Below are 15,482 nucleotides of genomic sequence, written 5' to 3' on the forward strand. Positions count from 1 at the left end.
AGGGCCCATGTGTTCATCCCTCTGCAGTTTGGGAGGTGGACACATTTCATTTGCCTATCCTAGTGCTTAGGAGATATTCCTGTATGATTGAACACGCTTATGTTTCTTTCCCATCCTCCCCTATTTTATCCTTGAAACCTAATCAGTTTAAATTCAGTGAAAGATGACTTATGTTTGCTAACTTGATAGTGATTACTTTTTAGTGTGTGCTGCAGTTTTTGGCAAGGTTGTCACCCATTTAAAAGTCACTCACTATGCCTGTCACTTCTGACATGTGAGGTTTTGGGAAAGCACGATGTATAGCATGACAGCCTCGTCTTTGGTGTGTCAGTAGTGAGGCATATGGAATTCTTGTGGAATTCAGAATAACTTTCAAATTTGATCCTAGTTGCATAATGTATTTATTCATGGCAGCTCACAAATTCTCCTCTTTCCTCTTACCATCCTGTCCACAGGAACTGCAAGAAAATGATTTATTTAAAACAGTTGCTATGTACTTAAGAAAAAGTCAAGGAGAAACTAAACAAAGAAATAACTTTTTAATCAACAGATTTAGAGTGAGGGATTTTTTCTACTACATGCTAAGGCTGTAGTAAAAAAAATTGGATGTTTCCTTTCTGGGAAATAAAAGGACTGATGTAACTTCCTTATTTCCCTCCCACTGAATTTGATCAGGTGTTTATTAGATCTTCACTTCATTAATATTAGAAGCATTTTATACATAATTTCAAGAAAAGGAAAATAGCCCCTAACATCTCAATTTACAAAACTAAACTATATCCTAAGAAATGAGACATTCTTAGAAAGTGAAGCTCACACTGTGTGTCAGTCAAAGAATTTAAAATTTATGTCGGGCTCATCTTAGGAACTCACATTGTTACATATACAGCAACTTCACAAACTTGAGCAGATTTGCCTTTTAATAAGTTGGGAAAAAAACCAAGAAGATATACCATGATGTGTGAAAGATGCTAACTAAGGTACACGTGGTATTACCTGGACCAATAAGAATTTACTTTATGTTCCAGGAATATCAGATAATGTCAGAATTTTAGATTTCATTAATGAAAACATAAAATAATCTTGCAGTAAAATTTATGAGGTTGACTTCATCTACCACCACACAAACATTTTGCAACATGTCATTAATTTTAAGCTATACACTAAAAACATCACAATTCGTGTTTTAAATGGATGGCTGACATACGGCCTTTGACAATATTTAGCACTTTATAGCAATGCATTAAGGCTAACTTTAGAAACTATAGCATAATGAAATTTTACAGCCAATTAAGTTGATTAGTCACTGTCAGCTTCCTAAATTCCTCTTTTCAATGAAAGAGAGACACAGATATAAGAAATGAGGAGCGAATTGATTTCTGAAAAATTTTAAGTATCATCATGAGGTTGGAGTGTTAAGGAATGGAAAAATACATTGTCTAAACAGCCTGAAAAGAAATCGAATAATTACTTTTTAAATTTAGAAATGGTGACAGTGTTCAGTCTTTTAGTTTGTCACGATGTACTTACATTATAGAAAAAAGACTTAGGTCATTGGTCTCATGGGTCCCAATAGTCACTAGAAAGCCTTCTGACCTTTACTTTAAAAAAAAAATGATGTGCAAAGTTGGATATATTTAATCTTCACTCAAACTAGCTGAAGTTTATAGTCAAGAAAACAAATAGTTTGACTAGTGAAAATTTAAATATTTCCCTTTACTAAGATGGTGCGGTATTTGAGAATTAAAATAAATCCATTATATATGAAGTTGATTTTCTTAAGGACAATCCAAGGAAGAGTATGTTTTTTAAGTTGGGGCATCTTTATTAAAATTTATTAGGAAAGTGTTGTATATGAGGTCAGACAATTAAGTTCACAAACTTGTTGCAACGATGTTGCTAACCTTTTTTGATATCAAGGGATTATTCATTATAAATTTGTACCAAGTGGACAAGCAGTTAACCAAGTTTGCTACTTGGAAGTGCTGAAAAGGCTGTGTGAAAAAGTTAGACGACCTGAACTTTTCACCAACAATTCATGGCTCTTGCATCACGACAATGCACCAGCTCACACGGCACTGTCTGTGAGGGAGTTTTTAGCCAGTAAACAAATAATTGTATTGGAACACCCTCCCTACTCACCTGATCTGGCCCCAATGACATCTTTCTTTACCCGAAGATAAAGGAAATATTGAAAGAAGACATTTTGATGACATTCAGGACATCAAGGTAATATGATAACAGCTCTGATGGCCATTCCAGAAAAAGAGTTCTAAAATTGCTTTGAAGGGTGGACTAGGCACTGGCATTGGTGTGTAGCTTCCCAAAGAGAGTACTTCGAAGGTGACCATAGTGATATTCAGCAGTGAGGTATGTAGCACTTTTTCTAGGATGAGTTCGCGAACTTAATTGTCAGACCTCATATAAATTTATTCCAATTGTTGAATGCTGAGAAATATATAGTTTGAGAGGGAAGTTGCAGTAGCATTAAAATAAAATAATGCTATATTAAATCTAGAATTTTGGGATAGAGTGAACTTAAAAGCATGAAATATTAACAACACCTAGCTCTTACATATAGTCCACATATTATGGAAAATTTCAAAATTCCTTAATGTTTTCATGGTCATTACTTTCTTTCAATTAATTTAGCTTGGGAATTTTCTGCCAATTCTATGTCTGCTGACAACACTCTACATTATAGTAATGGAGATACAGAATTCCTCTCTTTTCCTTTAAAGTCCACAAAATAAAACAAAATTAGATAAACAAACAATAATGTTCACAGAAGCGATGTTGAGTGTGTGTGTGTGTGTGTGTGTGTGTGTGTGTGTGCGTGTGTGCGTGTGTCTGCATCACAGAGATTTGCAACATAACCTGGAATGGTAGTGCTATAAAATGAATGTTTATTTTCCCTCCGTATTCATAAGCTGAAAACCCTTCCCCCTAATGTGATGGTATCAGGAGGTGGGGCCGGTGGGAGGTGCTTAGGATTAGATGATGTCATGACGATGGAACTCTCACAAATGGGATCAGTGCCCTTATAAGAGTCACAGGAGAGCTCGTTCCCTCTCTGCTCTCAGCCCTATGACGATAGAACAACAAAATGGCCACCTGCCAGTGGGAAGGGAGCCTTCACCAGAACCTGACCATGCTGCCATCGTAAATCTGGATTTCTAACCTCAAGAACAGTGAGAAATAAATTCCTGTTGTTTACAAACCACCCAGTCTATGGTATTTTGTTATAGCAGCCCAAACTGACTAAGACAGATTTCTGTGTCTTGAAATTACAGATTTGTCTCCCAGTTAAGAAATTCATTAAGTCTGAAATGGCACTGAGGAATCTGTACTTGAGAAGATAACCAAGAATGGGAACGACTGCTCCGGGATGCATAGTCTTCATTTTCAGTTATCAATTTCAGTATGCAAAATAAATGAAATGCAAGGATCTCCATATAGACCTAAGGACCTACCCTGAAAGTAGTTATGTCACTCTTATCTCACCAAATTTCCTTGTCCTTTGCCTCTTTTTTATGTAAACAACCATGCTGGTGTGCTCAGGTCTGTCTAGGTTTTGGTCCTATATCCTGAGAAACTCTTCAGTCCTGGACTAATCAGATTAACTGGTCACCAGATAAAGTCTTTAAAGAACTTACGGAATCCTTTTGGCTTTTGTGACTATTATTGTTCAGCATTTATTCATGAACTGTCTATTTTGTGGTTAAAACTGAGGGAGATAAATTTTAGGCAGAAGCTGAAAGGACTGTTTTCACAGGTCACTTGATGCCATCTGAACATAAGCAGAACTGTCCTAAGAACCAGGAGACAAAGTGCCATCCAGACATAGGGAAAGGACAGTGTCCTGATATCTGCATGGACCTTAGCTTAGAGCACACATCTAGGGCAGGATGAAGGAGACAGTATATATTTTTGGCACCTTGGAGGTATTCTTTGGTAGATCTGCCCTCTCTGTTTGTGCTCCCAACCCTGCAAAACCCTCGAAAGGAGATTTTCAGGGAAACAGTGACATAATTCTCAATAACTATAGCCTGATTTTAGATCTACTGAGTTTGACCTCAGGTAGACTGTGTAGAGATATGGTTGGCAATTAGAAATGTGAACTGGGAGTTAGGTGACAGGAAAGTCCTAGAAAACTAATTGTTCAGAAAACTAGATTCCAAAATGAATTAAGTTGATTAAGTTGATCTAATGATTGGGACTCTATAACCAACATTTTGGATTCCGATTTATATTTCTAGACCATAGAAATCATAATAGTTGAAGGTGTTGAGAATGAATGAATTCTGAGGTTGGAGGAAAAAACAGGACTTAATCTTGGAGAACGAAAAATTGAGCCGTCAAAAACATTCAAAAAGGCATTTGGAAAGGGAGCAGAATTCAGCATCACGGTGGGCTACAGGGAACAGAGCACCAGTCAATAGCATCTAACGGGTCAGAATGTAAAAAGTAATTGAGACCAGAGGAAAAACGTATTCAATGATTGGATGAATAAAAATGAATGAATTGACCACTACATTTATCTAGAAGAACGTCACTGGTGGTATCAGAGTGTAAAAACCCAAATAAAAAACAATCATTTTAATTCAACCCTTGAAATTTAGAGGCGATATGCAGTAGTGGGAAGAAAAGAAATATCTGTTGAATTTGAAGACTATCTATTAAAGGTTGCTAACTGACATCCAGGGGAAGGTTTAAAGTGCTTTTGCTTTTGGTCTATCTGAGTGTTAATGGATACATAAGGTTTGGGGTATGTGGAAATGACAGGAGGCCCCTTTTGTCCCCCTAGTAAGCCCTCTATATCATTTCTGTAATTTCTTCATGTGTGCCCAACACTCTTGTCATCTACCACTAATTTTTTCCCCCTGGGGATTTAGAGAATGTTGCACTTTGAGTCCAAGACCTGGGGAGGGTTCCTGTATCTCCTCTATGCATCCTAAGTGAATTTCACTTCCAAGTGACTCAGTTTCCTCATCTTCACAATGAGAATGTTGGATTATTGCTAATTACACATCATCTAATTTTAACATCAAATTTACCTTCTATTTTTGATTCTATGCTTCCATTACATATTAAGTGAAAAACGCTAAGCTGAAAGTAATCTCCCATGCCAATTCTCAGATCTACATGTGCCTAAACATAAGAACAATTATTGTGCATGACATTCATTTTGAGAGCTCTACATCTTTTTAATAGAAAATTAAAATAGACAACTGATGGGGATCTAAAGCGCAGCATGGTGACTACAGTTAACAATACAATACTTTGTACTTGAAATTTACTGAGATTCGATCTTAAAAGTTCTTATCCTAAGAAGAAAATGACAGCTATGTGAGGTGATGGATGTGCTAATTAACCTTATTGTGTTAATCATTTTACAATATATGTATATTGAATCATGATGTTGTACACTTTAAACTTACCCAATGTTATATGTCAATTATAGCTTCATAAAGCTGGAAAAATAAGAAAAATAAAATAGAAAAGTGAGTTCAGGAAGAAAATAAATTGAATGATTTTACTAAAGATAACGAGGTTCACTTAAGGAAATATTATTGTTTAATATTTACAAAAAAGGCTCCCAAATAGAGCACATTAAAAACAAGAACAAACCTGGGGATGGGGTACTGACTTCCGGCCACTAATTAAATGATACTCCTGGAGCTGAGGTAGATGAAAAGAATAAGTCTACCCTTTTCACTTAAGAGATCAAGTCACTACCAAAATGTTATGTAATTACCAGATTGTACAATATAATGGGACTTAATAAGGTAGAAAGAAAAATCATGCAACTCCATGTCTTTTATTTGCTTTATATCTTTTTGTTGCTAATGAAATAGTTTCAGTTCTTTCCAAATTAAAAAATTCAATACCCCGTTGAAAACTTGACTCAGTAAGTACAGGACTAAAATAATCTGGAGTACAATCAAATTGTTTGTCTCATAAGGTGTTCCTCAACCGGTGGAAATCTTAGCCCTAATGCCATCTTTTCGTGAAATCTAACAGTGCCAGTTGATGGTTTTCCTTTTTCGTTTGCAGGGCTGGAGCGAATAGCACGGGATTCATCTTACGAACAGGAAGGAAAGGTCCAATTTGTAATCGATGCAGTGTATGCCATGGCATATGCCTTGCATAATATGCACAAAGACCTCTGCCCTGGGTACATTGGCCTCTGCCCACGAATGAGTGCCATCGATGGGAAAGAGCTACTTGCTTATATCCGGGCTGTAAATTTTAACGGTAAGTTACATTTTTTTTTTTTTTTGGTCTCTAAATATTTTAGAAGACAGTATGTTCTTTCCCCCTATATATAGAAGACACTCAACAGGATTTGAAACAGTTCCCCTTTTAATCAGAAGTGTGAGTTCTTTCCACCTGCTTTTAAATCCCAAACATATTTTTCTTGTGCTACTCTTAATCTGCTCAAAGAAGCAGAGGTTAAAAATAAGCCTCTACCAATCAAAACATTCTACTTAAATATCACTATTTCAGAAATAACTTTGGAACCATTGGCAACAGATTAGGTTTCTTTGAAAATGTGTTGTTCATGCCGTTATTAGAGAAGGAATTGTAGACATTTTGGTTTGAAATGGATTTTAAGTTTTTTAAACAGTATGTTGACTTGAGGAAAGTGATTTGGAATTGCTATATATTTATATTCTAAGAGTGATGTGTTAAACTTCTGCATGTTCTTTTTTACTTGTATTTCATTCAATGATTTGGTCAATTTAAAGCAATGAGCTGCATTGTGTAAGATAGAACTACATACAATGAAAAGTACATGGCGTTTGCCTCTTGCCGAAGCAGAAATGCTGCTTCTGTGAGTGTCACAAGAAAGTGATACAGAATATGCTGGATTCATAGTATTTGGCTGAGAATAGCCAAATTGTCTGTCTGAAGTGATGAAATTATTGAATGCTGTTCTTTTATGAAAGTTGTAATGGTTGCTGCCCGTGACTTTGACCATTATTTTCATATGAAATGATAGAATGCTCTGAGCTGTCTGATTCTTTCTATTTGGCTTTCATCCACACAGTGGACGTGCCTCTGAGCAATGCACAGTACTGCACTGTCCATCATAATACACTCCAGTGACCTCAGCTGCCAGCCTCTCTCAAAAAAAGCACAAGGTCATCTTCAATTTAGAATTCAAGTGGAAACTTCTTCTTTTGCTTTGTTCACGCAACAGGAGACAAAAATTTAGTTTACATTCAACACAGAGTATTCTCTTTTTCAGCAGATTTTGTGTGAAGCATTGCATAACATTAATCTGTTTGTTAAGAATAAAACTACGAAGGGGAATTTGAAAATAATTTTCTTGCAATTATCAAATTGAGCAAAGAGGAGTGTTACAATGCAAGGTTATTTAACCTAACATGAGATTGGGGAACATTTCATTTATCCAAATTGGTAGAAGGTGGGAGGAAGAATGCTAAGGAACATATTTTCTCAATAACTAAAGCTTATCCTCATAAAATAAGGAAATCTTTTAAAGAAACACTGGATTAAAGTATTTTAAAGGTGAATTACCAATTTCTCTTTTATCTTAACCATAAATAAAAACCTAACCTTTCCTTGATGACTTCAATTATTATACCACACCGTAATATAATGGTGCTATTAAAGACTCTTAAAAATGTCTTAATGATGTCCTACAATTATTAAGAAAATTTGCCTCTAGACTGCAATGATTTCTGAGGTCTTCTGTCCACTTTTTATTGCTTTTTGCCCTTTTACATTAGCAGACTAATATTGCTGTGTTTGTTTTTTGAGATCTTATCCCTTCCATAATTTGCTCCTTCCAATCCACTATGGACACAGAAGCACAAATAAAATTTCATTAATTTATTCAACAGATATTTATTGAACACATAGAATATGTTAAACATACGTTACTGAAAGACAACAACAAAACAGTCCAAACAGACATGAGATTTAGAGTTTCTTGGGGGAACTGAGGTATTAATCAAGTAAGGTATGATTATATAATCTGCAATGAGTACTGGAAGGAGAGGTATGCTGAACTAAGAGTCTATAGTAGGGGAAATATCCCTAATCTAGGGAGTTAGGGATGGTGAAATCTGAGGAAGATGAGTGTCAGAGATAAGGGTGAAGCAGCAGGCAGGGCCAGATAGATTGTGAGAGGTCATATAGGTCATTTCTCCAGATTTTTTTTTCATCCTGAAAGCAACAGAAACCCACTCAAGCATGATAGTATTGTGTCTGATAAAAGAGTAAGTATACTCCAGATAAGGATCATGTAAAATACATTAATTTTAGTGTATAAACTTAAAAGAGAAGCTCTTTGAGCTCGTTGGAGATTTATTTTGCTAGTGGTGTAGAACTTGGCTGTGTTCCCATAGCTGATGATAAGCAAATTATTGTGGAATATAGAATTCTCTTGATTTTCAGTAATTTTCAGGAAGCTCATCAATTTTTTGGTTTCATTATTGGCTTATCTATTAGTGTTCCTTTATTATTAATAACTTGCCTGTTGATGATAAAAAGACACATAAAGTTCTTCAAATATAGTACACCATCAAAGCCATTGGAGTTATAAACAAATATGGTAGCCAGAATGAACTACATTAAATTCTCAGCTTCCTAAGCAGACAAAATGTAAAGGGACATTCGATGGGATATATAAGTTTCATTATATGATAAAAGCAAGCTTACCTATTTTTCAGGAGAGAATGGATTTTCTTGGAAATTATTTCTAAAAGAAATGTATCATATGGGTCTTGGAAAGCCTAATAAGCAATACTATTTAACAAATTTTTACAGAAAAAGCAGAAACTGTCTCTTTGGCTGTTTTGTATTATGTACTCACAATCAAAACTAAGAATTTAATGCTTGTCATGCTGAAGGATATTTTATTAAAATAATTTTCAGGGAGAGGGAAATAGTTTTCCTTGATCTAGATTTACAACTCTTTTGAGCCCTGATGATATAGGCATTACCGTACTCTACTAAGAATAAATGAAGAGCATCTCCCTTACACTCTGCTTTCCAAACACTGTCTTCAAAAGAATCCTACTCAGAAATTTAACGTTTCAGTCACTGAAAATAAGAATTGCTGAGTTGAAGGGGGGGCCATAATCTTGGATACGCTGCTTCTTTTGAAAGGTCCCTGTAGCCATATGGCGCACACATCAAATCCACAGATATAGATATCTTTGCTCTTCACAGGACTTACCCAGAAACTGAAAACAGACATCTGGAATTTGTGTTCTCTCTTGGCAACCCAGCTATTATATGTTGTTAATTGCATGCCAGTTGAGCAGGTTGTGTTGGTGATGGCCAGCGTTTTTACCTGTTGAGGTAGCGAACCCACTTCCCAACGACTGGAAGTGCGAGGGGTCGTTGGCCAAACCATGATTTCCTTAGGACCAGTTTCGAATCTCCTGAAGAGTTGAGAATGTACTTAACTAGACCCAGAACTGCTTATTATACATGACAACAAAAAAAGTTACTGTATACTAAAAGTTTTCTTAGCATAGAAAGAATGAGCTTTGTAAGGCACCTGTCAATTTTGTGCAGTGCAGCCTTCTAGATTTTCTGTCAGGATCAGTGAGCTATGCATTGCACTCCCAAGTAATTAAAAAAACTGACCCATTGGATGGAATTACTTAGTAATGTCCATTTAAATATTGGATGTGTCTGCCCTAAAGTGTAATTTATGTGTAGAAAAAGTTGTTGTTAAACTAGTTCTTTCTGACATTAATGAGCTATCCGAACAAATTGCTTTCTGCGGTTCCTTTCACTTTGAGATAGTAAAACCATGTCATCTGTGTGGAGGGAGACTCTTCTTCCGGTTTGTAACAGCAGGAAGCAAAGCAGCAAGAGCAGCTGGCTGATGAACAGACCATTGGTATAAAATTAAAGAGAACTGTTTAAAACTCGGTCTTGCTGAGATTGTAACCTTGAGTAGGTATGCCTAATTAAACAGTGGTTTAAAGATACTTGGTTTAAAAGGTCATGCTTCTAGTTTATTGTTTAACGGGCAACATAAAGATCACAATAGAATTTAGAAAGATGAATGATTAGTGTATCAGGGCCAGAATTATTCTATAGCAAAACAACTAGTTAAAGGTAAAATACTTAGTCAAATGGTTGAACTATAAAGACTACTTGTCATCCTAGACGTCAACGACGATGGTGCTTTGATTGAGTTTAATTGCTCAAACTGATCTTTTCTCATCAGAGGAAACATGTACCTGAACCATATTCTGCATGGATATTTAAGCACCATCTGAGTCATAGCATATCTGTGTTATTCATGTGTTTCTTACAACTTTTCTCAACCTTTCTTCTCAACTGGGGAGACAGAGGGAAACAAACACCTGCCTTTTAGGATTACTTTAATTGCTACCACTTGAACAAAATGCTATTTCTATAAATTTTTTAAATCCGAAGATTTATCAAAAGAAAAACAAAATAAAAAAGAAGAGTTCAGATTTTTCAGGAACTTAAGCAATGGTGTCAATTCCTTACTCTGGTCTGGTCTATAGGCAATAAAATATTAATACTGTACATCTTGTATGGAATCAAAGGTTTTTCTGTTGCCATGAGAACCTTATTTATCATAAGAAAAAGAGTTGAATAGAATTCCAGAGATCTCTCCCCACTCCTTTCCTCTATAGTTGAGCTCACGTCAGGGGCAGTGCAGGCTCCCTGGAATACTAATCAGGAGTGTTTGATTGCAGGCATCAGAAACCACCTTAAGCTTGCTTAAGCTAAAAGGAAGAATTTATGAGGATGTGTCAAGAAACCTATGGCAGACTATAAAAGGGTCTAAGAAAGGAACTCGTTATAAGAACTAAAAACCTGCCAGAAATCTAAACATATCTCTGTCTACCTGCTTTGTTTGGTTCTCTTTACCTTGGTTTCCCCTATTTCTAGGTTCATAGGGTAGGTAGCAGCAAGCCATCTACAGTATTTAGATGCTGTTTGTTCAAGACTCCTGTTAAGATTAACATACTTTTTTTTTTTTTTAAGTCCCAATTCCAACTTCTTCGAAATTTGAATCTTATTAGGCAGACTTAGGTTGGATGTCACACCTCATCCAAAATACCAGTAGCAAGGAGCAAGTAGTACAAACTTAGCTGTCATGGGGCACTTCCTGGGGATGAAAAGGGTCGCTTAGGAAGTTTCTATAAGTGATTTATGGGGAATATTTAAATGAAGTGGGCATAAAGGAAGAAACCTGAGAGGGGTAAGGCTGTGGTCTCTGAATCTCGTTGCTTTGGTAGGTGGGTGAGTGTTTGTTAAGCTCCAGAAGAGTCAGCTAGAATCTGTGGCCATCTGAGAGAGGACTGAACTTTGGAATTATTTAATGCAAGTCTTCATTTTGTGATTGCATTCTCTGACACCAAGAGGAATGAAGCAGCTTCTCTAAACTCAGTGAGGTCGTGGTCTAACCATTTCAGTGCTCAGTATTCTAAGGAAAATACAAACACTCGCCTGATCACAGAGACTGATACAGAGATGGAATTTATCAGCATCTTCTTTTCTCCAGAAACCTTATTGATTTCAGGCACTTACTGCAAAATTTCCAAATATACAATTTTCAGAGTCTCTGAACTCTATAGTCTGATTTTAGAGCAAATTTGTTTGCATGAAGTATCTTTAAGCTATCTAAAAGAAATAAGTGGCTTAATACACTATCAGGAAATGTACCACAAACACACTACTAGGTCAAATAAGACCATGATAAATATCTGATAGGATTCTGTAAAGCTATTTGATTAAATTTTAACCCTCATTTCTGTCACAAGTATAAAAACATAAACTAGAAATGGAGTAAATATTTAACATGATAAAGAACATCTCTCTGAGCCTACAACTGGTTATATATTTATCTAATTAAAGAAATAGACTAGTCCTATTTCTATTATTATATTTTATAAATTTTAGTCAATGTGATAAAACATGAAACAAAAATAACAGAAATTACTACTAAAAAGGAAGAAGTAGTATTACACTTTCCAAATGATTTGCTCTCAAGACAATAAATTGAAAAATATACTAGAAGTACTTACTTTAGGAAGATGATGAAATATAAAATGAATATTAAAATATTAAGAGCTCTCCTATATATTAGTAAGAAATCATTGACTGAAATATGGTAAATGAAACTGTTTCCTTTGCAAAAAATATTTAAAATATCTTGGAATGAGTTGAGCCCAAAATATAAAAGACTCATACGAAGACGAGTTTATCAAGAGACATTCTTTGTTCATAGACAGAAAAACTAATTATAGGAAAAGTGTTAATCTCTTCTGAGTAAATCTGCATTCAGATTTAGTGTAAGTTAGTATGATTCTGATCAAAATGACAAAGGAATTTGAAATATTTTAAATTTTAATTGTGAGAAAGTTAAAATAACTAAAAAGATTTTGAATAAAAAATTACTCCTACCAAACACTTAACGTTTAAGGATAATATTAAGATACAATAATCAATCCAGTATGGAACTGGTACCAGAATAGACATGAGAAAAAGAATCAGATAGAAATAACTAGAAATATATAATGATAATAAATGAATAAGTTTATACTATATATGTACATACATATATTTGAATGGGGAAGCTTAAAATCAGTTAAATAAGTCATAACAGAAAAACAGACATGTTTGATTTGGTAAAATGTAACGCTTTTGAATATTAAAATTATCAATAACAGTTTTAAAACAGAATATAAAGTAGGGGATATTTTTGAGTTGTTGTGTCAAAGGATAATACCTCAAGCATAAAAAGAGCCAGCTAGCTTGATATCAATTTTGACATATCCGAGAGATCAATAAGCAGAACTCGTAAATGTGAATAAAAGTTTGAAAAAAAGTAAATCCTCATTATAATGAGAGAAAGCCTATTGAGTCAACAATGAAAGACTGTTTTCCACCTATCAAATTTACAAAGATTCAAAAATTATAATAGTAATTATTTGAAATAATTGCATTTACAAAACTTTATTTAAAAAATATAAGTAAGCAAAATCACAGTTAGTTCTGTTTTTAATTAAAACCCACCAACAATATGTCCTATTGTGGAATCCCAGCTTTTATTCTACCTCTGCCACTACTTTCCTCTGTGTTGTGAGTCCATCCATCTTGACTTCTCAGCTTCGTCTTTTAAATGGAAGGATTATACTAAAATGATCTGATGTCTGAGGTCTCTTCCAGCTCCATATTCTCTACAAATTCTTTGACAGGTAAAGGTATATTTTTCAAACATAGGCTGCTATCAATGTTCCTACTGTTTTTTATTTCAGTTGTTTATATTAATTTTTATCTCTTATGGATTATTCATTTATCCCACATACATTTTATTGGGAATCTTACAGAGCACCTAAGAAAATGGCTCTGTGCTAGGCATCTAATAAAAAGATTAATGAAATGTGGTTCTCTGAGTTGTCAAAGACCATAGCTTAACAGGAGGGACAAAAACGTGCTGCCAACAAGAATTCGATTTGATAAGTGATGTGACAGATGCATGGGCAGGTACAAACACAACGGAAGGCTGATACTAGGAAACTACAAAAGTGGGGTTGGGGGCTCAAAGAATGCAACACAGACAGTAGGTGACATCTGATTTCAGGTACAAATGGAAAGTGACATTTCCTCAGGTAGAGAAGATGGGAAAAGGTATTTATGACAGACAAAGCAGTTCAATAGTAGCTGGAAGACAGGGAAGGAAGACCGTGCATCTAAGGAAGCTGAACATCCCCGGTGGAAGAATCGGAGTGACCTGGGAGCAGCCAGGGGATGAGAATGGGAAAATGAGTTTGCACCTGGTTAGAAATCTCTGCCAAACTCTGATGTTTGAATGTGACACAGCAGGCAACAGGGAATTGAAGCTTTTTGAGCGGGACAGTGAAGTGCTAGGATTTGTGTTGTAGGAAAGTAACTATGGCAGCAATTTGCAGACTGGAGGAGATGAGATTAAAGACGAGGATGACAAGTTAAGAGATATTTCCAATAGCCCCCAGGAGAGAATAGTACCTGAGATGGGAAAATGAAACTACAAATGGAATGGAAATAAGTGAAAGAGGGAGGAAAGGAACACAGAACCATTTGAATGCTGGCTCTCTTCTAAGTCACTGTGCTTTCACTAGAAATTAAGAGGTTTTGAGAAATATCTTAACTTCCCCAAATGGTCTTTCTTTGTGACTGAGACAACTGCATTACTAGAGCTAATTCAATATTTTAGTATGTATTCTATTGATGAAATGGGCTTGACACTGCTTTATGTTTTATCTACTTGTTTAAGTAGAAAATGAGATACAAAATGTCAAAATATGGAAAAACTGACATAAAATGTCATGTCTAGAAGTTATGCATAATTTCCTTGTGATTCAACATTACTTATTTAGTAAATAGATATCAAGCAGAGTCAAATGTGATGAAATGATTATGTGTTAATATGAAATATAAATATTCTTTTTGATAGTTATCTCATTTAGAGCAAAACGGAGAAAATCATTATTAATAATTTGGAAGTACTTTATATAATTTAATCTTGAAGCTAAAGGTCTGCAGGTAGTGAAGTAATTTCTGGAAATATTTATACATTAAAAAAATTGAATGATGTGTATAGTGATATTGAATACTCGTATGTACAGATAAATAAACAGGCTGATTTGAAATTAGGTAAATTTTCAGTTTCTGATTAAGGAAGATTAAGGCTAGTTATAAAATATTAACCTTACAAATTAAGTCATCATGAAATTTGCGGCATAATTGTACTTGCCTCTGTTTTCTACTAAGTAAGGTGACAAACTGTGGGGTTTTTTTAAGTCTAATTTATTTTATAGTCATGAAGAACTGGACTCTCATTTCCTCCCTTAATATATAAGAACTTATGTGTGGATGAAGGTGGAACCATCATGGAAGAAAAGCTTGAGGCAAATCAATGTAGCTTTTCTTAGGGTCCCACTCAATTCACCCACTGCATTGGGCTTCTGTTACTCATTCATTATTCTTATAATTCCTGAACCTCTTCATCATGTGCCAAAAAATTAGGAATAAATGATAAGCAAATTCCAGAAACAGATGGGCTGCCATGGGCTCAGTAACTGAGAGGCAAAGGCTGGCTTTGGGAGTTAATGGGGATGTAGCAGTGAGCCTCGAATGAAAGATGAGGACAGAGAGGAAGGAGCAGAGAGGATCTGAGGCAGTGGGAAGTGTCTTAAGTTCCATTTAACAGTTTGTATTTTTCATAGTGATCAGAAGCACAAGCTTTATATTCAGATAGAGTCTGAATCCGGTTTCACCACTCGGTAGTTTGTGATCTTGGTCAAGTAACAAAACCTCTTTACATCCTTGTTTCTTCGTCTATAAAATAGGGATGATCATAGTATAGACATTTTAGGGTTCCTGTGAAATCTAAATGTGAGGCGATAAAAGAAAGTGCTTAAGCAAGAGCTAAACATACTGTGTTATATAGAGAGAATATTTCATCA

The 15,482-nt window shown here is 35.2% G+C and overlaps 1 protein-coding gene across 5 annotated transcripts in view; it reads left to right on the plus strand.

The window, feature by feature from the left end:
* Nucleotides 1-15,482, plus strand: part of GRM8 (glutamate metabotropic receptor 8) — a 680,449-nt gene that overhangs the window by 425,410 nt on the left and 239,557 nt on the right. For all 5 annotated transcript variants that reach the window (XM_074315645.1, XM_019749052.2, XM_019749054.2 and 2 more), the window contains one exon: nucleotides 6,058-6,258. In XM_074315645.1, the coding sequence (XP_074171746.1) occupies nucleotides 6,058-6,258 (201 nt within the window). The remainder of the gene's footprint in view (nucleotides 1-6,057; nucleotides 6,259-15,482) is intronic.

The sequence above is a fragment of the Rhinolophus sinicus genome, linkage group LG11 (genome assembly GCF_036562045.2).
Source record: "Rhinolophus sinicus isolate RSC01 linkage group LG11, ASM3656204v1, whole genome shotgun sequence".
In the NCBI taxonomy this organism is placed as follows: Eukaryota; Metazoa; Chordata; class Mammalia; order Chiroptera; family Rhinolophidae; genus Rhinolophus; species Rhinolophus sinicus.